The sequence below is a fragment of the Cantharellus anzutake genome, assembly GCF_015039405.1.
Source record: "Cantharellus anzutake strain C23 chromosome Unknown EI90scaffold_16, whole genome shotgun sequence".
Classification (NCBI taxonomy): domain Eukaryota; kingdom Fungi; phylum Basidiomycota; class Agaricomycetes; order Cantharellales; family Hydnaceae; genus Cantharellus; species Cantharellus anzutake.
In genome coordinates this window covers 960,644-982,131 of record NW_024066966.1, presented here as the reverse complement: position 1 = coordinate 982,131, position 21,488 = coordinate 960,644, and the positions used below count along the sequence as shown (strand labels likewise).

General features: G+C 50.0%; 5 protein-coding genes across 5 annotated transcripts; all 5 read right to left on the bottom strand.

The window, feature by feature from the left end:
- Positions 1 to 2,685: 2,685 nt before the first annotated feature.
- EI90DRAFT_3181007 (kinase-like domain-containing protein) lies at positions 2,686 to 4,903 on the bottom strand (the record flags this gene model as incomplete). Its single annotated transcript, XM_039066362.1, has 6 exons — positions 2,686 to 3,215; positions 3,270 to 3,503; positions 3,564 to 3,642; positions 3,706 to 3,933; positions 3,988 to 4,349; positions 4,408 to 4,903. 6 exons carry the CDS (start codon positions 4,901 to 4,903, stop codon positions 2,686 to 2,688), a joined length of 1,929 nt encoding a protein of 642 aa, XP_038917948.1.
- On the bottom strand, positions 4,452 to 6,724 carry EI90DRAFT_523804 (uncharacterized protein). Its single transcript, XM_039067732.1, has 5 exons — positions 6,693 to 6,724; positions 5,690 to 6,639; positions 5,543 to 5,623; positions 5,011 to 5,490; positions 4,452 to 4,956 (listed from the first exon to the last, which is right to left on the bottom strand). Exons 2-5 carry the CDS (start codon positions 6,512 to 6,514, stop codon positions 4,942 to 4,944), a joined length of 1,401 nt encoding a protein of 466 aa, XP_038917947.1. The 5' UTR covers positions 6,515 to 6,639; positions 6,693 to 6,724; the 3' UTR covers positions 4,452 to 4,941.
- Positions 6,725 to 7,600: 876 nt separating this feature from the next.
- Positions 7,601 to 9,205, bottom strand: EI90DRAFT_523734 (uncharacterized protein). Its single transcript, XM_039067731.1, has 3 exons — positions 8,587 to 9,205; positions 7,862 to 8,527; positions 7,601 to 7,807 (listed from the first exon to the last, which is right to left on the bottom strand). The coding sequence occupies exons 1-2, from the start codon at positions 8,914 to 8,916 to the stop codon at positions 8,051 to 8,053; spliced, it is 807 nt and encodes a 268-aa protein (XP_038917946.1). The 5' UTR covers positions 8,917 to 9,205; the 3' UTR covers positions 7,601 to 7,807; positions 7,862 to 8,050.
- A 289-nt stretch (positions 9,206 to 9,494) lies between these two features.
- EI90DRAFT_3145089 (WD40 repeat-like protein) lies at positions 9,495 to 11,971 on the bottom strand (the record flags this gene model as incomplete). The annotated part of the gene is made up of 11 exons (XM_039065235.1): positions 9,495 to 9,763; positions 9,817 to 9,946; positions 10,003 to 10,084; positions 10,136 to 10,383; positions 10,435 to 10,563; positions 10,624 to 10,751; positions 10,820 to 11,101; positions 11,160 to 11,394; positions 11,455 to 11,605; positions 11,711 to 11,890; positions 11,943 to 11,971. The coding sequence occupies 11 exons, from the start codon at positions 11,969 to 11,971 to the stop codon at positions 9,495 to 9,497; spliced, it is 1,863 nt and encodes a 620-aa protein (XP_038917945.1).
- A 4,091-nt stretch (positions 11,972 to 16,062) lies between these two features.
- On the bottom strand, positions 16,063 to 20,262 carry EI90DRAFT_3153528 (Vps54-like protein-domain-containing protein). Its single transcript, XM_039065867.1, has 12 exons — positions 19,926 to 20,262; positions 19,707 to 19,873; positions 18,514 to 19,653; positions 18,361 to 18,440; positions 18,167 to 18,313; positions 17,861 to 18,113; positions 17,347 to 17,800; positions 17,170 to 17,291; positions 17,006 to 17,092; positions 16,823 to 16,945; positions 16,655 to 16,746; positions 16,063 to 16,587 (listed from the first exon to the last, which is right to left on the bottom strand). Exons 1-12 carry the CDS (start codon positions 20,215 to 20,217, stop codon positions 16,176 to 16,178), a joined length of 3,369 nt encoding a protein of 1,122 aa, XP_038917944.1. The 5' UTR covers positions 20,218 to 20,262; the 3' UTR covers positions 16,063 to 16,175.
- Positions 20,263 to 21,488: the final 1,226 nt, after the last annotated feature.

The following is a 21,488-nucleotide window of genomic DNA, read 5'->3' as shown; positions in this document are numbered from 1 at the left end:
CAGGGACCGCCGATATTCTTGCCAACCCGCAGGCATTTCTGGGGCGTAAGGCCTAGTTGAAGTGTTGGTGGCGACGAGGAATTCTTCACGCGGGTGATCCAGACGCATTTACCCTCCGGAGGTGCATGCAAGCAGAATCAGCCTATATCCCCCCTTGCCTCCATCGCTCCGTGGAAGCAAGGGAACACATGAAGAAGATGTTCATGATTGATGGGGTACTGTGCATTGTTTGGGGGATTATTTTTTTTTACTCGCGGCTGGACTGAAATGCACATCAGGGCCTTACTTTGAATGGTAAGCAACCCCCCTTCTGCTTTTTTTTCGGTGCCTTGGGTCCGTACTTCCGTATGGTAGGAATCTCCAGCTTCTGGCTGATTGATGACTCCTTTTCTTCTCGGGTCAACAGTACAAGAGTGATGGACTTAATACTGCTGTTTCCTGTTCATTCTTTCTGAGTATCGCATGGGGCACGAGTATTGTCTTGGATGTTCGAACCCTCGCTTGAAACGGGGACAAGATATTTCCCCCTTGAAACTTCGGCCCCATCACTTTGTTGATGCTTGCCTTTGGACGCTATCTCCGCCTAAACGTCGTTGCTATATATCTTTTGACTGCACTTTCGTTTACGAGCCAGCCGTCTTTCAACATTCTGAGCGAATTCTGCTCCGTTCTCTCCGCCGAACTACCACCGCTCCACGTGAGGTGTTTGGCCGCAGTATCTCTAGGCTTGCACTCCAATCTTGTCAGGTCACAACTTCCCTTTATTGCTGACATTATGTTTTACGACGTATCTCTTCAATCAGTGACGACCTTCTGATGACTTGTTTGTTTCCCGATCTGCCATTCATGCCTCGGTAGTACTACTACGTGTGCATGTATTTTCCAGCTCTGCAGTCTCGCTCTCTACACGTGGATCTACTGTTTTCTTTCCAACGACACCTTCCTTTCACCCTCGGCATCACACGTCATTCTCTCGGTGATGCTCCAGCACATAGGTTCTAGCGCAATTTCGACGGAAGGGCGCTGATACATGGCTGGACGTAGAAGCTGATGTTGTTGGGTTGCTGCTCGGGATATGGACTGTGCCTTTTTTCGCATTGACCTCTTTTCCACAGCCTTGACTCTTTCAGGTGTAATTTAGAGTAGCCTTTCAATGCAAGGAGAGCTCTACTTGGACTGGCAGGGCTAGAAGTCCCCACAGGGCAAAGGGGATTCGCTTGTTCATCGTGAGGCGCTGTCCTACTCCGCTGAGGGGCAAGTCGTTAATAGTGAACTCCCGAGCAGCCCAGGTCTGGGTTTTCAAACCCGTTGAATGGTCATTTCAACCAAAGTAGGGAAGTGAAACAAGAGAAAGGTCCGACTGGGTCTTGGCTTGGCAGTGGAAGCTGATGGGAATTCCTCGTCATGCATTTGAGTAAGTTGAATCTCATTATATATTCTGACATGCATGCGCAGCTAGAATGCCCCCGATCTATCGCTCCCATGGTTCAGTAGATGCAGACTATTGGCGTCAATTCTAGGGCCGACGTAATCTACGCTGAGTTCACGGCGAAATATATCAACCAAGTGACTGTAGGCGTTGATCTATTATGCAAGACAATGGTCATTTTTCCTTAATTGGCTGCTTGAACACGCGCTAACCGTATGGGTATAGGGACGGCGCCGATGTCACACGATTATTGGCATTTCGTTATGTTCCTTTGATAAATGATGGTTTGGACGGAGGTATGGCCTGTACCGGTTCCGCGTCGCAAGTTGACTATGATGGCAGGGAATCTTGGTTCTGGGGCAAGTAGCTCCAGCCATTCATGTCTCCGGAGGGTCGGAAGGACGGTGTCTGGCAGTTAGTAAACATGCAGACGGGCGCGTCTCGCAACGCCACCTTTCATTAGTTATTTGGTGTGGTGCACAATATCAACGTTCTTATACAATACGATGTGAGCTTTCGAGAGTTCTCAGTTTCAATTCACCGCAACAACAATACTGCCAGAAGATTGATTGGAAGCGTAATTATGAAAGGATCTGCTCCACACCAGCCTAGCTTAGCTTAGGAACGAGGCTCAATCTTTGGTTCCTCCAACTATGGCAGCGCAGCGTCCCCAGTGCGCTCGTCCTATCAGAAGCTCATGGCCCACTCACTGGGTCCGTCTTGTCGAACAGTCCTTCATAGGACCATGCCAAGTTCTTGTACAAGATGAGGATACCAGATGTGTGCACATGCTCATTAGATCGGAAATGTATATATTACTGTAAACTACGGGCAAATCAGACAATGTTTGGAAATAAGTCATTAGTTCTCGGGAGGTCGACGAGGAACTGGGTACGAATCATGAATGCGTGCTGTATACAAAACTGAGGCGTGATGGGTAAAGAGGTCGACGGCGCGGTAGTTCGTAAGAACTGTTCGCATGACATTTCGTAAGAAGGAACCAGAAAAGAGCAGTGACAACAACCCATACATTAGGCGACGGTCAGACTCACAAATATGGTAGACATCCAACAGGCGCAAAAGCATGAAGGTCTAATACTTTTAAAAAGGGAAGGGAAAATGGTATCATGAAGTCAGTGTGCATATGCTCATCCGTGCCAGCACGCTGCACAAGCATACGCGATCATTTACGTTTTAGCAGGGGTCGGCTGAGGCTAGACCAGGTCCTAGGCGTGAACAAGAGCTACTATGAAGATTCATATCATTGGGCTTACAATATAACCATTCAGGACTGTACGGGACGAATGATGGGGAATGCTGACACTCGTAGGAACCGACCGGTATGGTGTTCTGTGAGTGATTGAGGCGCTAGATGGGATAGTGGGATGGGCCGGGGTACCCGTTGGCGTTGATGGTATAGATGATCCTGCGCCCGATCTGTTCGATGACGCGACTCGGGCGGCGAGCGGTACTGGTGCTCCGATAATGGGTCGCCTTGGAGTTTCCCCAGCGACAGTTCGGGTTGACCGTGAAGAGGAGAGTAAGGTACGAGACGTGCTTGACGTTAGGCCGCTCGCCACAAGTTTTCGACGGCCGGCTGTGATGAACGGATGTCTCATGGCATTCTGAGGCTTTAAGCGACGCTCAGGATCCCAGTGCAAACATTTGGAGATAAAGTCGATGAAATGTTCTTCGTCACATCGTAATACTTGCGCGAGCGTCTTGCTGCCTGGGCGACGCCGACGTCCCCGAGAATTGACAACTGGGCGTGGTGCCCCTGTACGATCTGGTGAATCCCCGGTGTAAGTGACGGAAGACAAGGATTGGTGATAAATCATACCGAAAAACAAATTTTTTCGGGAACTACGGGCAATAAGATCTTTATCTGGAACTCCCAGCACTTCCATGATACAAGAGAGCTGCTCCTGCTCATTTTCGCCCGGGAAGATGGGGTAACCGGTGTAAAGCTCAGCTAGAATGCAGCCAAGACTCCACATGTCGATAGCCATGTGATAATTCATTCCAAGAATCACTTCTGGAGATCGATAGAAGCGACTCTGGATATAGGTGTAGACTTAATACAAAGACATCTCTTAGTTTGATGCTTGTGAAATGGCAGGGCTACCTGACATACCCTTCTCGTGTTCGAAGCAACTGCTGCCAAAATCAATGACTTTCAATTTGCTTTTCGCCGGGTGCATCAACAAGACGTTCTAGGTACAGCGATGAGTACATGCAATTCCGCCCCAGAAAAGAAGCCCAGAGATGCTACATACCTCTGGTTTTAGATCGCAGTGAACAACACGATGATGTCTCATCAAAGCGAGAGCAGAAAGCATTTGGACAGTAAACCGGCGAATGAGGACAGTTGAAAAGCCGGCAAAACCATTGGCCTTAATGAGTTCGTACAGATTAATGCTGAGAAGCTCCATGGCGATGCAAAGGTGGTCTCGAAAGTAAAAATGTTCGTTCATCTTGATGACATGATGCTTCTCCTCGGGATCCTACGATAAGCAGTGAATGACAGGAGCGGAAACTCATGGAATGAATGTACGGACCCATTTGCGAAGGTTATCCAATATCTTAATTTCGACTAAGGCCTGATGATGAAAGCGTTTCTTGTTTCTGATTATTTTGATCGCGACAGACAGTCCGGTGCAATGATCGCGGCAGTGCAAAACCTGTCCGAACGATCCCTTCCCAAGGACCTCAATAATCTCATAACGGTAAGCCAGGTGATCATGAGGAACAACGGTGTAGTCCCCTCTGTCATCATCATATCCATAGTTGTTGACACTGATGTCAGGGGTCGCTCTGTTCTTTTCACTGTGAGCTCCGATGGTGTAAATCTTGGGGAACTCCAAAATCTCCTGCTTTTCGTAATCGGAAAGATAGGCTGCTTGACTGCTTCTGAGTAGAGCTTTGAGAAAACACACGAGTTAGTCACCGAGGCAAGCGAAAATCGCTTATTGACTCACATGTGGGGGACGACGGAGGAACGGGGGGCAGGGGTTCGGGAAAACGCAACATTTCATCCAATTCCTCCTTCTTAGCTCCTGCCGCTAGCTTTCTGGCTTGCTGTCGCTTTATATATTGGACCATCTCTTCGTCCGCCAACAATTCTTCATCGTCAGCTGAGCTCGGGGCTGGGGAGGGTGTGGAAGCAGATTGCCGCCCCGAGCCGCTAGGTGTGCCCGGTGTAGTAGAAGGAGACGTTTTGGCGGTAGCTAGGGAGATCCTGGGACTGAGCAGCTTCAATGATTTTGAAGGAGACAACCCAGAAAAGCGTGAGTGACTCTCGCTTGGCACAAGAGATGCACCACCAGTGGTCGCTGGAGCCGAAGACTTCCGCAATCCAACAGCAGAATCTCTAGGTGAGGGTTTCTTCGCCGAAGGAGGTGCTACTAGCTGCCGAGACACTTTCGAAAGGGATGCGGGCGAGGACTGAGAGGAAGAATGCTCTTTGGATCCCATCGTTTGAGCCTTTGTTTGCGTCGGGGTCTCCGTTGGCTCTAAAACACCGAAGTCTGACACAAAAGATGCGTGTGGCGAAGGAGATTGATCAACCTGGAGATTTTTACCAGATAAAGAGCCCGCAACGACCAAGCTGGTCCTCCTGTGACTGAGTACGGAACCGGAAGACTTGAGTGTAGTCGTAGCTGGTGATTGCAGCGTTGACATCCGGCTGGAGATGCGAGGGATCTTTGTTGGCGTCTCCTTGGTGTCAACTGAACTTCGAGTAGTCCCGGACAGGGGGGATGATAAGATACAGATACACCCTGAGGGGGTGCAGTTGTGCCAACAGAAGGTGAACCAGCTATTGGAGGCAGGTTCTGACGAGTGCTGCGAAGGGAGGAGTCCGAAGTCTTGGTTGCGGGTGATCGCGGCACAACTCCAGATATTCGGGCGCGCGTAGATGAAGGGGGTGGCATTGATGCCACGGATTCTCGCACCTTGATGCTACCGACGCGAGACGACGCGGACGCAGGGATGCCTGGCATTTGTATCGGGGGCATTATTGGCATTGGCTTAGGAGGCTTTGGTTCCGCGGCCGACAAGGTCTGCGAGTCATGTTAGTATTACAAAGAAAAGTTGAAAAGCCAGCAAGCCTACCTTTCCTCGCCTCCTGCCCATGAGAATTGAGATTCGGCTCTCACTTCTATCTTTGTCATCCTTCCTGTCCTTTTCCCTAGGCTCGTCTTTCTCCTTTGACTTTGGCTCAGGCTTGTCGACGACAAGGCTTTTGCGAGAAGTGGTGGCTTTCAAGAGACTCAGTACCGACGTCTTACGGGGCGGAGGAGCCGCTGGTGGTGTTGGATCCAATTCAAGGGAGTTATTCGGAGTCGACTTGGACGCCAAAGTGGAAATTGAGGCAGAGGATATGTGATGAGGGATCGCTGGGGGAGGAGAAGGGGAGGTGATCCCAACAATCGATGTTTGCATTGATGATGATGATGAACGTCGGAAAAACGGGATGTTCGATGGGGTAAGTCGCCTCGGATTGGGTGCTGCTTTGGAGGGGGGGCTTGTGACGGTATGCGCAGCTTGGGAGGTTGTCTGGGTACTGGCACTGGAGGAGGTCTCAGCACGACTGGGTACACCACGTTCTGGGGTGCGCGAATGAAGAGTCGAAGCTGGCGTCGGGGAACTCGGAGTCGACGGGATGGGATGTAAAGATGCATTCGACGTGGATGGGTGCAATCGATTCTGCGAGGTTCCAGGGGATTCAATAATAGACCAGTTATCGATCGACCCTTTATGCTCAGAACTATGTCCGTTGGTACGTGTGCCACGAGTTGCCTTTGGCGACAGAGGGGATTTACCATTATCTTTACTCGAAGAATGAGGTAATAGCGCTGAGAAGCTCCATTTCTTTGTAGGCCCACGTCCAGGTGATTTCGATGGCGTGACGGGCGGCACTTCTGTGACAGGAAGTACCAGTGTCCGATCCGGGTCTTCAGCTGGTGTTGTCGGATTCGATTGTACAACCGGGGGGCTAGTTGGTACGGCAGGGAGAGTGAATGAAGGAGCCGAAGGAGACTGGTAAGCCTTGGGCAATGGTGGTACAGGAGGTATCTGCACCATCCCAACATCATTGGCGACGTCTAGTCCATTGGCCAGATGTGCAGCACGATCCTTCTGCGACGCAAAATCGGAGGAATGTATGCTCGAGATATCACTGCCAACGCTGTTCCGCCGAAGCTTCCCCCCTGAATTTCTATGAGAAAGAACAGATGCGGAAGTGGCACTGGTGGCTGCTGACATGGAAGCAGAGTCTCTCGAACTAGCAGTGGTTGTTGGAGTCGTCGCAGATACGCTTGTCGAAGACGCGGACCCTCGTTTCAAACCATAGCTCGATCTCGCACTGCTCGGAGTATGAACATCTTTAAAGATTTGTTTCCCCGTCAATTGAACGGGAGATGCAGTTGCAATCTCTTCACCACCTGGTACGATGAAGTCGATAAGATCAGGTCCATCTGAACTCTTGGTTAACGTCAGTGACGACAATGCTTCAGCAACATCTCCGGAAAAGACTGAAAGTGGCTCGCGTGATCTTGATTCACGCTCCTTATCGTGTATCGTGACGGGTGGCTCTCTTCCTTCCCATCCAGAAGCGGAAAGGCCTTTACTCGCGGGCGTGGTGGGACGACTTGGACCACGGCTCGTGCTTCCTACAACAGAGCTCCGCCCACGGTGCGTCTTGCTGCTTATGCCATCGAGCTTGCGCAGGGCTTCGGCGGCTGAACTATCATCTAATGCCAACCAACCCTCCTGATTGCCACGCAAGAGCGAATGAGCGACATTGGGCGATGATTGGTGAGTCATCAATATCTGTCGCCGAGCATCACTATTTTCAGAGTCGGAAGGAGCACCAGAGATAAGGACGGAAGACGGATCCATCTGCCGCGGGAACTGTTGAGAGATGGAGGCAGCAGATGGCGAAGGCGGCAATCGCGCTAGGTCCGTAAAAACTCGACGGCCAGCGTCCTGAGAAGAAATAGAGGATTGGTGCGAATGACCAACGCGAGGTTTTGAAGTCCCAGATCCACTGCCAAGACCCAGGCTGTCGGTTCTTCTGCGATCTCTGCCTTTGTCTTTCAAAGATGCTGGAGCACCAATTCCTAAGCTGCGATGTTTGCGAGAGCCGCGGTCCTCACGGTCACTACCCCGATCTGAATGATTAGATGACAAGGACAACCCAGTGACTTTCGACACAAGGACACCAAACTGGTCCCTCTCAAACTCTTCGGAGGTTCTTTTCTTTGCGGTGGGGTACGGGTGGAACGAAGAAGGGGGTGAGACTTGCCCGGCAGGCTCTGGATTTGTAAGTTGACCCAAAATACTTTGGGGTGGTGACACCGTTTCGTTAGAATCCGTCTTCGACAGAGTGGTCTCAGTTGAAAGCGCCGTCGAGGGTGCGAGAGAGGGTACCTCGGACACTCTGCGAAGAGTGCGTTCCCGTGACGGAAGTGGTGGCTTGTACAGGATCTCTTCCCCACCACTCTCTTCTGTGGAGGACGACTGATGCCTTAGAACTTTAGGAGCCTTAGATGATTGAACAGCATTTGGAGGCTGCAAGGGAGCTGTCTGAGTGCCACGCCGTTCCTATTGAAAGCAAGATTAGTGCAAGAACAACCAATAAAACAGAAGATAACTCACGGCAAGGACGTGGTCACCTTCGTCATTCGGAGCCTCAATCTCATTGACGACCCACGAACGCATCAAAAGACTTTCATTATTACTGTCGTATTGACTGGGCGAGCTCACGGCAGAACCCCGGGCATCGTCCCACCCCGGATCTCTCGTCTTCGCCCAACGCGGAGTCGTAAGTTCCCCCACTCCAACGAGATGTGTCCGATCAATTGCAGCGGGGTCGCGCCCTGGTGTTTTGGGCTCGATGAGGCATCCCCGTTTAGAAGATTGTTGCCACTGATATCTTGGAGTTTCGCTGGTCTCTGGATGCAAACTGACTGGTGAGCTTTCCGCAGGGGACGGTATGGAAAAATAGTAAGGGTCCAAAAAGCCAGAGGCTGAGGAGGACGAGTGCTCTCTATCCGAAGAATCCGAGGATGTGACAGAGATGTGCAAAGGCGGTGGCTAGGAGTGGAAATTGATCGACTTGAATAGTGGAAATACAACAAAGGATTTATGCAAACCTTGTGCATATTCTTGGGAGAACGTTTGTTTTCTGTGATGAGAGGCTGCTTCAGCTCGTCCGAGAGCCATTCTTGCGCGTCGTGATAGTCGTTCAGGGCATGCACATTGTTCGATGTATAGTCGTACGAAGGTTTGGTAATCTCGCGCCATTTTCCCTTGTCAACAGGTGCCCCATAGTCTGAGTCTGACGTAAGGGCGGACATGCGAGAGCTCGGAGGAGAGATGTCCAGCAGCCGCGCTGCAAAAGACGGTGCGTCTAAATGCTGCTCGATTGGGAGTGCGGGACTTGGGTTGGATCCTGTTCCCAGCTTTGGAGGGAAAATGTGCATGCAACGAGCGAGTCAATCCTTCGAGGATACTCGCCACCCCCAAGTGCTGGCAACGAAAGGCAGTCGAGCTAGGTGGTGAGCGCCAATTTCGCGTGCAGCCTCGTGCTGTGCGGTTGCTTCCGGGAGGGCTTGCTCTGCTGAAAGCTGAATTGGAGGCGAAGAAGTGAAGTCGGAGCAAGTATCAAGCCTAACGCTAGGTTGTTCGTGTTTCTCCTCAAACGCTGGAGGAGCAAGCCCAATGCGTGGTCTGCTTCCGTAACTGCTCCTATTCGCGTTGAAGATCTCCCTCCATGACATTTTCTGATGGTACGGCAGCCAGCTATTCAGGGATCGTTTACATTGGAAGTTCTATCAGTACATTATGTAAAGAGAGTCTCTGAGGAATGTGGGCGGAAAAGGACAGCAGGAAGGTGTCATGATTTGTCATAGTTGTAACAAATGGAAAAACGATGCTAGGAAAGGTGTATCCATGAAAATGAAATGCGCAATGCAAGAACTCGATGGTGGGACGAAGTTGGATGAGAAGGGAAATCCGAGGTTGCGTGCGTGCGGTTGAATTCTGACGAAGATAAGTAGAATCAGGTCCATTCTTGTGAGACACTTGTGTCCTCAAGATGAAATCCATTCACTCGAGCCCCAAGAGGTGCTTTCATATTTGCTGTCCTTCCGCCAGTAAAAGTCCATGTAGGTGCCTCCCAAATGCGAACTGTACCATCGTCCGAGCAAGACGCAAACACCCCATCGTCCACGGGGTTCCAAACGACGCTGTTTACTGATCCGTGCTTGTGCCCGCCTAGGACCTCCAAAACCTCTGATGTCTCACGATGCCATACGTGAATGAGAGCATCTTACCGAGGTCGGTCAGGATTCCGCCCGCGATCCAGGGAAGAACGCTCTTACCTTCTCCTCCAGCCACGATCCACGATCCACTGGACCCACCAAAACAACTCCGAAGCACCTGTCCAGTATGCTGATGACCTACGTATCGTCGTACAAGTTGAAGACCTTCGATGTCCCAAAGGAATACAACCTATTGACCGAAGGGCACGTCAATGGTAGAAATGAGATTATCGCGCAATGACCAACATTGGGTGCAAAGTTGATCAATGCAAGTTTCGAGTCAGCAGAGATCTTCACACTTGTCATATCACCTATTCGGATCTGAGAACTGCAGCGGACTTAATGCTTTTCAAGTGTAGCAACTATAAGTAAATCTTACTAGAACCGAGTATCTGTCTCACGATCGAATACCATCAACTGCGTTCGCTTTGCTCTGTAGTCATCACTTGGGGTAGCATAGACGCCGACCGGCAAGTCAAACAATGGTCCGTTCGACACTCCTCTCGCCTCGTGAGGTTGCCCCACAGCTAGGAGGTAACGCCCATTTGGGCTTATTGCAATATCAACCATTCGAAGCCCAACTTTAGTCATATAAGGCTCCGTCGTGGAATGGTTCCCCCCCTTGTCCTGTATATTGACATTGAGCAGTCAGTACGAGCCAAAAAAAAGTAAAGCAACGCCGCGACGAACGTAAAAGAACAACTTAGCATCCATCCCAGTAGTAACAAAGCCCGAATTATCTGGGAGCCACTTGAGCGAGCCCACAATGTCGGTATGGTCAGTGATTTCTTTGCTACACACCCCAGTCTGATAAGAGAGCGGGTTATTAGGGACCACCCGTACTCGCTGAGTCAGGAATATCTATACCTTCACGATCCATAACTTCACTGTCTTATCTGCCGCTGTAAGCAACATGGTCCCATCATTGGACCATGCCAAGGCAGATATGTCACCATCGAAGTCCCTAAGAACATGCTCAACATGACACTCGCGCCCTACCAGCCCGTTGGATTCCTGATGTATATGATCAGCATTTAATGGACAGAGCACCCAGTGGTTTGACTTGCCCCAATACGCCAGATGAAGACATTCTGGTCTGTCCCACCCGAGGCCAAAAATTTACCATCAGGACTCCATTCAACATTCCACACTTCATCGTCATGCTCCGCGAGCACGTTTGTAGTAACGCCAGGGAATTGTGCCCTCCCACAATCATGATCTATTAGTAATGAAAAAGGTGCACGAGTATTATGGTAAAGACACGACCGTCTCTGTGTGTCCTGGGCTTGATTGAGGAGAGCTTCAAGTCGCCGAGGAGGTATCATAACTGACGGCGGAACCGTTCCTAATAATGGAGAATAAAATTAGTCGATGATTGAAACTTATGGTACAAAATGACGCACGCTGCAGCTTGCCCAACAACTCGGCCCTCGATCCACCGAGTGAACCAGACCATTTTGCCCGGCTGCGCAAGTCTTCATTTGACGAGCACATCATGAAACTAGAAAGAAGGTGTAATCGGTCGAGGTTGTATCGAAGGGGCGCCAGTTCATTTCTCAATATCCGCAAGGCGACATCCGTTTGTCGTGCTTCGAGCGATTCAAGATATTTCTGTTGCCGGATCATGAACTTCGCTGACTAAGGATTAAAGACAGGGTCTGGTGAGTTCATGTAATGTACGCTGTTCGACAAACACACCTTCACTTCGTCCTCGTCTTGCACTCCCAAGTCCTCCAGCGCCTCCTCTGCTTCATCCCATCTTCCCCCAAGTATTGAATACCGAAAACCGCTCACGAGGCTTGATTCTAGCTGGTAGCCTGACTCAGCCTCCAGAGTATCCGCAGCATGCCTGTAAAAACAGAGAAACAGGAAAAAGCTTAGTTCTCTTGGGTTGATGAAACTCCCCGTCTGGAGTCATCAACGTTCAAAGAAGCGAAGAGGGCGAAGAACTCACATATAACCAATATCCCGTAAGCTTTGCAGAACCAGCCGCACAAACTCTTCCCGTTGTATGCTGGAATCTTCATACATAGTCGTGCCGGGAAGATATACCCGAGGTACTGTGTCAGCGCCATCCCAGATACCCTTCTTTACTGTGTAGCCATTCGCACTGCGCGATACGTTACCATTCTCCCTAATGATTGACGAAGATGCGAATGCTGAGGGCGACACTTCTGCAAATTGACAACACGTGAATGGTGGCTGGAACCCACATGTTATTGGCAACGAGGAGACTGACCAGATGAAGATGAGGATGTGATATAGGGAGGCCTGGACGTATATCTATTCTCTTTACTTATTCCGTTGCTACTTCCATTCAGCGGAGGGGGGATGAGTGAGGTTGAGCTTGAGTTGGAAGGGCCTGCGAAACTTGACGGGTCTTCGTTATCCATGAGCGCGTCATGGTCATCCGTTGAGCATGTAGAATCGGTTTCTAAAGGGGGCTGCATACGGGTTTGCTGAGAAGAGGAAAGGTGAAGCAGTCGTGGGCTGGAGCGGAAGGGCAATATAAATCCCAGCGCCGACGACGACAGATTGTGAAATGAGAGCGGGCAGAGCAAGATGGGTCACCAGGTACGCGTTGGGATATGATGATAGCTAAGTATCATCGTAGAATACGAAGTGTCTTCTGGAATACGAACCTTAAAGACGTTGGATTTGTTACGCGCTGTCGTTTATGGGCACGTTCAATGACGGTCTCAGGAGAACCCCTAAGTGGAGGCACGGAAGACGTTCCGGACGGGCTTCTTTCAAACCTCTGCCGAGTCCCAGACCGTGAATCACCCTGCTGTGATGGAGTCGTAGTTTGTGCGGTTCCTGTATTAGGAGACAGTGGTGGCCGATGCTCAAATGTAGGATGTGATAAGGTACCAGCGTCAACGAGGGCGTCCTCCAACTCCACTTCCTCCCTCGTCCGAGTAGCCGGAACGACGGATGCAGGTGCTATGAGTCCCGTTGAAGTCCGTGCACTTTGGACAAAGGGAGAAGACTGAGAAGAGCTCGTGGGTGGGTTCGAAGAGGGTTCGATGTGACTGCTGGCCAGTCTGGCCTCAGTACCGTTGAGACGGTTGTCTGCCAATGGCTCAATGGTGGGCTTCAAAACAAGGGGTGAAGGGCAGGAGAATGCCCTGATAGGATAAAGCTTCAGGCTTGCTTGATAATATGGTAGCTCTTCTCTGTCTTAGATGGTCCCGTAACGGCACAATCCTGGTCACTCAACAAGTTACACCCAAACCGTGCACTCAAGCACACTCTTTCCACCCTTCAGCAACGTTTGCTACAAATAGACAAATGTAAGGATTTGATGAACACATTTTTTTTGAAAATACATTGAAAAACGAGGAAAAACGAGGAAAAATACAATATCGATGGCATGCAGCATCGAAGGGCTTGACCCCCACAGAGATAGGGAATAGCGACCATCCTGCTAACGATCAGCGATGAAACGGCCGGAAAGAGGGAAGGAAGTATGACTGTGCTAATGGTAGTAAAAACAAAGCTCTGAAACGAGAGGATGTCCGCATATTTCCAACAAACATTGTACTGACGGCACTTTTCAATATTGTTCGAATGCAATGATGAGGGTATTTGTGGGGATGCGAATGCAAATGGACGGATCGGATGCTGAATGGATGACAGAACGAACGGGAAAACACTACCCAGAAGTGCAACTGGGCGACAAGCAATGAATGCATGGAGAAGGGATGCTAGAGATGAGGGTGACAATGTGACTTTGCGAACGATATGAGATGCAATGGGGTTCATGGAATCGTAAAGTCATGCATGGCTCGTGTGAACAGGCAATAGTCAACTTTTGAGAATAGTGATAGGGTGGGAATGCTAATGAAGTTTGGACCTTGACCTGCCACGAGAGTGTTCGTCATCACTGGAGCCTAGAAATTCTACCTTGCGCTGGGTGAGCCAAGCGGACAACGTTCGTTCTCGGTCGACGCCGCGATCTCTGTACTCTTGGGGTCGTCCTTCAGTTCTTCGCCTCATCCTCGAGCCGCTGCCAGCCGCATCTCGCTCTTCCGGAGAAAGCAAGCTACGGCGACCAAGCACGTAAGTCCCCTCTACAGCTGAAGATGGGCGCGTTGTTTGACTTCGATGATTGGGAGAGCTTGATAGGAGACCCCGAAGTGTCTGCCTTCCACGTATAGGTGGCTGAACCAGTTCAAGAGGAGTAACTGGGTTAGCAATGCGTGGACGACGGCGGCTTCTACTCTGACGACGTATCGATTTGGAACGAGTACGGGATCGTGACGAAGAGAATGTGGGCGGATGCCAATGCGCACTTTCGCCCGCATCCACACGAACATCTCTGGGCGACCTGCCACGGCCATTGACTTCAACAGGGTTGAGATCGAGGTCGCTGACAAGTGATGAAGAAGCATCGATGGAAGATGATTCCGCAGCCGAAAGTCCAGTTTTGGAGTGTGCTCTGTGATGTTTACACTCAAGGTTTTGTGCGCGTTGTAAAACTAAAGCTTCCAGCCGTATTGCCAAGTTTGTGGGAGTCGCGTCTCTCAATGAATTATCTTCATGATTTTTCAGATGCTTGTATGAAGTCGCAGTTTCACGGATTTGAGATACAGTGGCTATGTTCACGCCATGAATGCTCTGGAGACCATGTGCATGCTGCACGGAGAGGGAGGGCTCGGCTGCCGGTGTCATGGAAGAGGCGGGGAAAAGCGAAGTACTAAGCCCAGCCAAGCCAAGTGGAAGGCTTCGGCGGTTCCTCTTTTTCTTTCTTCGAGAGTCATCACAAGCACGGTTATTACCCTCCTGCGCCAGGAGCACCGGTGATGTCACGGCCGAAGTCGGGGCACTTTCAGGTGGGGGGCGCAGAGGAAACAGACACTGGTTACCGGACGGAGTGCGTGCATGCCTCCTCAATGCAGCTATACCAGAGCGTGTTCCTCCTGTGTAGATCCTTCGATTGTATCGGAGAACGGGACGAAGCTGTGGTGAAGGGGAATCAAGCGCTAAAAGAGGTGGGGTGCGGATGCCATTCCCCGCGGACCTCGTTTGAGAAGTCGGCTTGATCCCGAATGGTGATTTGGGACGAGTAACGTCAGGGATGGGCGGAACTTCGGGACTTGCATCAACTGGAGAAAACAGTGGGGATGAAGATGAGGAGGACGTGGCCCTGGTCGAAAAGCTCCTTGTTGTACCTGCGCTCGGTCGTTGCCTTTTTGGTAGAAGCAATGTGGGATTGTCGAGGACACCCTTGATGATGTCTCCATAGGCGTCTGGGCGAGATGGGCAGAATGGAGTGCTGTGACCAGTTGATGAACAGGTGCTGCAATGATGCGGACCATAGCCATGCTTCAGAAACGCAGCAGGGGGTGCAGAACGGTCGACATCTCGACAGTCCTCACTACAGTAGAGACTGTGCAAAAGGAAGGTTGAGCACGCAAATCGAATACGCCCGGGTGTTCAAAGAACTCACCCTCCATCAGTTGGATTCCCACAAATGAAACAAAGCGAATCTCCAAACACACTGTCGAGCTCCTTGTGGTGGCTGGCATCGTGTTGCACTTTGAATGCTGCTTCGTCGGAAGGCATAGCCCGATGGCGGTGAACCAGCGAGTGTTGGAATTGCGCGCAAGCGAATTGTGCGCTATTTGACTGTCGATGGTGACTGATGTGGTACCGACCTGCAAACAGATGGCGACAATGGCGAGATTCAAAGGAACTATGGTGAATGTCTGATCTCGTGATATCTCACACGTGACACGCCTCCTCTCTGTTCGAAATCCCCAAATCTCTACTTCCAATCGGTCTTCCGGGAAACGCCAGTCACCAAATCAAGCGGAGCTGCTGTGTGGGCCCTGCTTCGTGTGTATTGTAGCACCAGCACCAAATATCAAACTCTTCAGCCCGAAGCTCCGTGTTGCACACGCGTCAACCAAGTTCACACATGCGACTCCATATATATTAGATATCCGGTGCGACACACTTGCTTTGCGTGTATCTACCTTCAGCCGCTGAAGCACGTTCGCAGTTCGTTCAACACACCGCAGAGGAAGTCACGAGGTAGGGTGATTGACCAGAAGCTGAGTCAAATGCCAAAAAGGCAAAGGAACGTTTCCAGGGAAATCCAATCGGAGTCTCTGATTCCCCTGCGATATATCAAATGCCCTTTCTGAGAATGAAACATGCACGCAGTACAATCATGATCGATACCTGTTTAGGGCTTCTCAGGTGTGCCCTCCTCCCGGCCAAACTTTCCGACGCGGATCTGCGGACAAGCTGGGAAAGACAGGGAATTGCCATGATTAACAGGGTGATGGTGCGAAACAGCAGGACTCCCCATATAAATGAATCCGCGCGTAGCCAAAGGTACCGTAACAATGAAAATAAAATAAAATACAATCGAGAAGATGGGCATTGTGCATGCGCAATCGTGGCGGCAATCAGATGGTGCTGTTTGAAGCTTTCCTGTCTGCCTGGTTTTGCTCCTCGGATCCTCCCACACTAGCACCATTATTTTCTGGGGTTCCATCAGCATTCAATCCATCGGGAGCGGGCGCTAATGTGTGTTCTGAGTCGCCGTCCATCGTATCTTTAAATTCCTGGAAACCGCTAGCTACGCTCTCTGCCGAGGCATCAGTGGGTAGCGGAAGTTCATTTTGCGGCTTGGGTGAGTCCGTGGCAACCGCAGAGTTGTTCATGGCCAACGAAACCCTATTGGCAAATTTGCGAGCAAATGGGGACCGGCGGGCAACTATCTTCTCCTTCACGACAGTTTCCAACATACCACTCGGGACCCCAATATCTTTTAAAGCAGAAAGTTTTTCGTGGAGATATCGTGCATCCTGCAACATTCTAAGATGAGATCAGCAGGGACTCTGTAAATTAAACCTGGCAGTGATCAACAGGATGTGTTTCTCACCGTTCCTTTGCATCCTGACTGGGTAGTTCAATGTTGCTATACTCCTCACTGAGCCGATGGTTAATGGCCGCAAAGACCTGGCCCATAATCATCTAAGCGGGGAATGAAAGATACGGACGATTCAACAACGCTGTGTCTTGCCTCCATGTTCAGGTGAAGTCAACGCACTTCCACGGTCTGCTCAACAAGATACTTGCTTAAAACCTTATGAAGGGTGAGGGTTTCCCTCATCAGCATTTCCATGTAAGGATTGGGATTCGGCCACGGTTCCGTTGAGCCCCAGTCAATCACCTGTAATGAAACCCATAAGTAGTTAGATCAGCAAAAAGGAATGGTTCATGGGAGAATCACCTGCAGTGATTTGCAATGTGCATTCAAGCGATCACCCATGATGGCAATCAGCTTCGAATGTATCTCGTTTTGGTGATCATAGTAATCCTGAGTAGACACCATTGTTAAAAAGATTTCGCGTGAGCGACGAAAACAGCAAGCATCGAAGTGGATGGGGCACTCACCCGCTTTAGCTTGTCAAATTCAATTAGCATCACCGCTTGCTGAGAGTTGAGATGCCGCCGAAAGGCCTCACGGACATATGGGATCAGCGCAGTCATGATCGATAGGGACTGGGAGGCAAGGGCTAGTTAGAATGACAATAATTAGTGATTATCGGGGTAAATAATGGAGCCACGTACCAAGATGCTTCGCTGTAATATTCCTCAGCCCAGCAGACCGCATAGCTCCGGCTCCAAGTACAACCTGACACGTACGTGAATTGAATGCTTTAAGATATTCAATCGTGCGCGACATCGTGTCTGTTGTGAGAAGAGTCAAGTTGATTACGACCCTGACGTAGTCCAAAAGCATTTCAATGACTTTGAGAGTCGCTGAGACCACATAGTACGTTCGCCCCTCGATCATGAGCTGTTTCAAAGGTCCTCGGGCATGGTCGGACGCTGGCGTGGCTCGTGGCAATGGTTCATGTGATAGGACGAGTTCGGCAGGATTCGTCACGGCAGCGTCAACGAGTAGATTCGCGTGATGTTGGGAGACTTCAGAGACTTCGGCTTGGGCCCATACCTCGTTCTCGACCAGAGAAGCAGAGGACGATATTCGAGCTGCATGGAGATTGATCAAAAATGCTTTTGCCTAAGTTAGTGCGGTAAGTCTATGATCGTCTCTTCTATCGTGGCGAATCAAGTGGCGTACCTGGGAAACCATGACTCCGCGGAGACCGACAATCATTTTTCGGGCAAGGACTTCACATTTAACCACAAATCGCCAACTCTCGTTGAATAGCTCGAGAAACTCGGGCATCGAAAGTACACCATGTTGTTCAGAACGAACAAGAATCACCTTGGACACCCGGATGTTAGCAAGTTCGGTTGCTGCTGGCATCACAGCATCGATTAATCCCGAGCTCAAAGCTTCTTTATTGGTCGTGATGTACTTGTCCGGTATCCTACATGGTACCGAATGTCAGCGGTCATTGCTCGGTGATGAACGGCTCCTGACCTTGTCTCATGCTTGTATTCTGCACCGAACAACTTGACATGTTCAGCTATGCCATCGAAACATCGCAAAAGACCGGAATACAGATTCCGAGACAATGACATGAAATCATTGTGGGACAATGATTTCAGATCCCTCGACAGAGCTGCACTATCAAAATTGTCAGTGATTTGACTTGATTGAACCGAACGACAAACCTTCTTTCACCCATGCTCCTCCCTGGAGACCTGTCTACTAAGTCATCATCGTCTTCTACATCAGCTTTCTGGGGCAACCCCTGCATATGATGAAAGCATTTCAAACGCTCAGAGCTTCGGCGATTACAGCTCGGAACTCGAAACCGGGCTTACCTTACGAACGCATACGCGAATTTCTGAGAGTGTCATTTCTCGATACTGGGTCAGGGCCTGGCTAACACCACCGGTACGAAGTAGCCCCTGCCACAGGGGGATGAAACGTTGGGTAAGACTGAAATATCGTGATGAGGCGTCTGTGCCATGCGAGGGTAACGCGAAACGCGAAGAAATATCATCTCGCAGCAAGTCGAGCAAAGACCTTAGCAATGATTCCGTTATCCGTGCATTAAAGTCGCCCAAGCGAGACGGCAGGGTGGAAAACGACGCCAAACTCAAGACAAAAGAGGGGCCAAATGGGGCATAAGAATTAGATGCCGAATTACACGTACTTTCTTCCTGTGAGCGGTTTTGGTGAGATACTTCTGGCGCCTGAGACTCTGCAGTTAATCGACCAAAGAAAGGTTCTGATGTGGGTGTGAGCTGATGTGATGAAGAGGAGGGGAATCCATCAATTGAGGCTTGACCGAGTGAGAAATGATGGCCTTTGTGGATAGGGCTTGATGGGCCGCCTGTCAAAGAGACACCGTTCAAATTTGGAGAAGGAATGTAACCGACTACGGCCTGAGCGCGGAAATCCTCAAGAACAGAGATCAATCCTATAGCTTCATCCCAATTCCCCTCGTCGACCAACTTGTCACACATGAGGATCATCTCACGAACTTCCTTCATACTATCCACCGCCATTTCAATGACCTTCATATTAGATTCCTGTTTCTGAATTCCAGTGAGACTAAGGCCCTTTCGAGCGATCCGATCGTCGATTTCCCGCAGTTGATTCCGAAGGTTCTCGATTCTTTCGAGACAGTCGGCACCTTCAGTTTGTAAATCCTGGAGATTTGAGAGGGCCGCGAAGAAAGACGTAGATCTTGATTGTATCTCATTAGTGAGATGCTGCTCAACAATGTCCAGATAACGTGAAAGCTTTTCCTGAAGAATTTGGTTAACTGAAATATCTTCGGGGTTGACTGTTGAGCCTGAAGCAGAGTCTTGCTCAGTGACCGCATAGAATGTCCGCGGGTTCCCCAAATCAAATTCTGGGTCAAAAAATACGGCTGGCACAGTCGTCAGAAAAGGAACCTCTCTGGTTTTTCCTTTGGTCAGCGCAGGCGCATAAGAATTCTCAGTCCTCGCATCCTGCCACACAGTAGCATATAAGTAGCACGCCTAATTATGGTAATACCACTGACCCTACGTCTAAACCTCTCCCATTCCGAACTAATGGACGTGAGGTATGAATCGAAGTCCTTTCGGCGGACCCGCGGCAGGTCTGGGGATACTGTGGATGGAAAAGGAGCCCGCGAGTGCTTAAGCGCAACGGAATCCTTCTTCGGATTGTTAAGTACGGTCGATATGGCTAAAAATCGCACTCAGAACCGATTAGGGAAATGGAAGCTATGATAACACACCATTGAATCCTTGAGTACTTGAGCTCCAAAATGGTGCAAACGCGTGACCGTTTAGACCATATACCTCCGAAGACGCATATTGCGTGATCCCAAGGGTTGGGTGGAACTCACTGGTTGAAAGGTCGAAGCGGCTCTCGTTCGCGTCAGACGTCACGCTTCCTGGGCCGCGTGGTTTAGATGCATCCCAGTTGAAGCGAAACGAAGAAGGTTGATTTGGGCGAACGGCCCGATACGATGGATGCTCTGACGGTGCAGGACTGCTCGGACGGGTTGATGACGGACTAGCCTGCATCGCCGTTCCTTCGATCCACGTGCGGGGGTTGACTCGGGGGATTCCGTTACACTCACGTGCCTAAATATAAATGGAGTTGTCCGAATTTATTGTCATATTGTCATATGCATGACTCAGAAAGCCAGAAAGCCGTTTTGGCACAATTCAGTAGATGAACGAGCTTATCTGGACAGTGACACCATTGGAGGCTTTGGGTGGAATGGAGTGAGAATGCCCTACATATGGAATGAGCCACCGAAAACAAATGTACTCGTCACGGGTGCATGCCTCATCGTTATGGTGTGGCTACTGAATAATGTGCAAAAATTGATGACATGATGAATCTTACGAGTTTTGGTTGCGGGCTGTGTTTGTCCGCAGCTTGCTGGTGTCCCTGTCCATTGAATCCGAAGATCAGGTCGTTATACCCAACTGAACCAGTCAAAGCTTTGTAGTCAACACCCCTGTGTACTTGGTTCTTTTATTCGATTCTTGCTCAGTAAACTGTTTTTTTTTTTTCATTCATCACTCCTTGGTGTGTATAACAAATAGAAATATTGCATGAGAGAATGCAAACAAAAAGCTTACTGAGCAAGAGTCGAACATGTGCAACCGAAATAGCCTCGTCTAAGCGCTACACCGCTTATAGCTGTACATCAACTCTATCTTGCTACACATAAAGGGCTGATCTCCGCGGGTATTGACTACACAGTTTTGACTGTGCTTCCCCAAGTTCCTATGGGGCGAGTTGGTAGAATAATGACCGCATTGGGTCAAGACAAAAATGCATTACACTAGATTGTCCGGAAGCAACGCAAGCTGCGGACAAACAAAACCCGTAAGATTCATCATGTCAACAACTTTCTCACACTGTTCAGTAGGGCCCCGCAAGTTGGCTATTCAGTAGTGAGGCTATCAATTTTTCTCGCCAGTCATGCTGGTGTCCTCTGCTCAGCTGGCACTAACAACCTCGATTGAATCTCTGATCCAACCACGCCACCATCTTCCGCTAGAATTCCACGGTAGAGTACTGTGTATTGCCAAGGGACCGATTCATGCGATAAGCGGCCTTCTATCGGCCACTTCCACCTCTAGACTAGGTTGACCGGTTCACATCATTCCTAGAGATCACTGCGATGGTCATGCAAGAGGAGCCAGAGACTAGCTTGGGATACTACAAAGTCCTTAGCACAGATGAAGCAAAGCTATAGAGCCTCGGACTTCAGGGTTGACTTCTGCGCGCATCCTTGCGCACATTTGATCGCGTTCTCAACTTCTCCTGGGAGAATTCG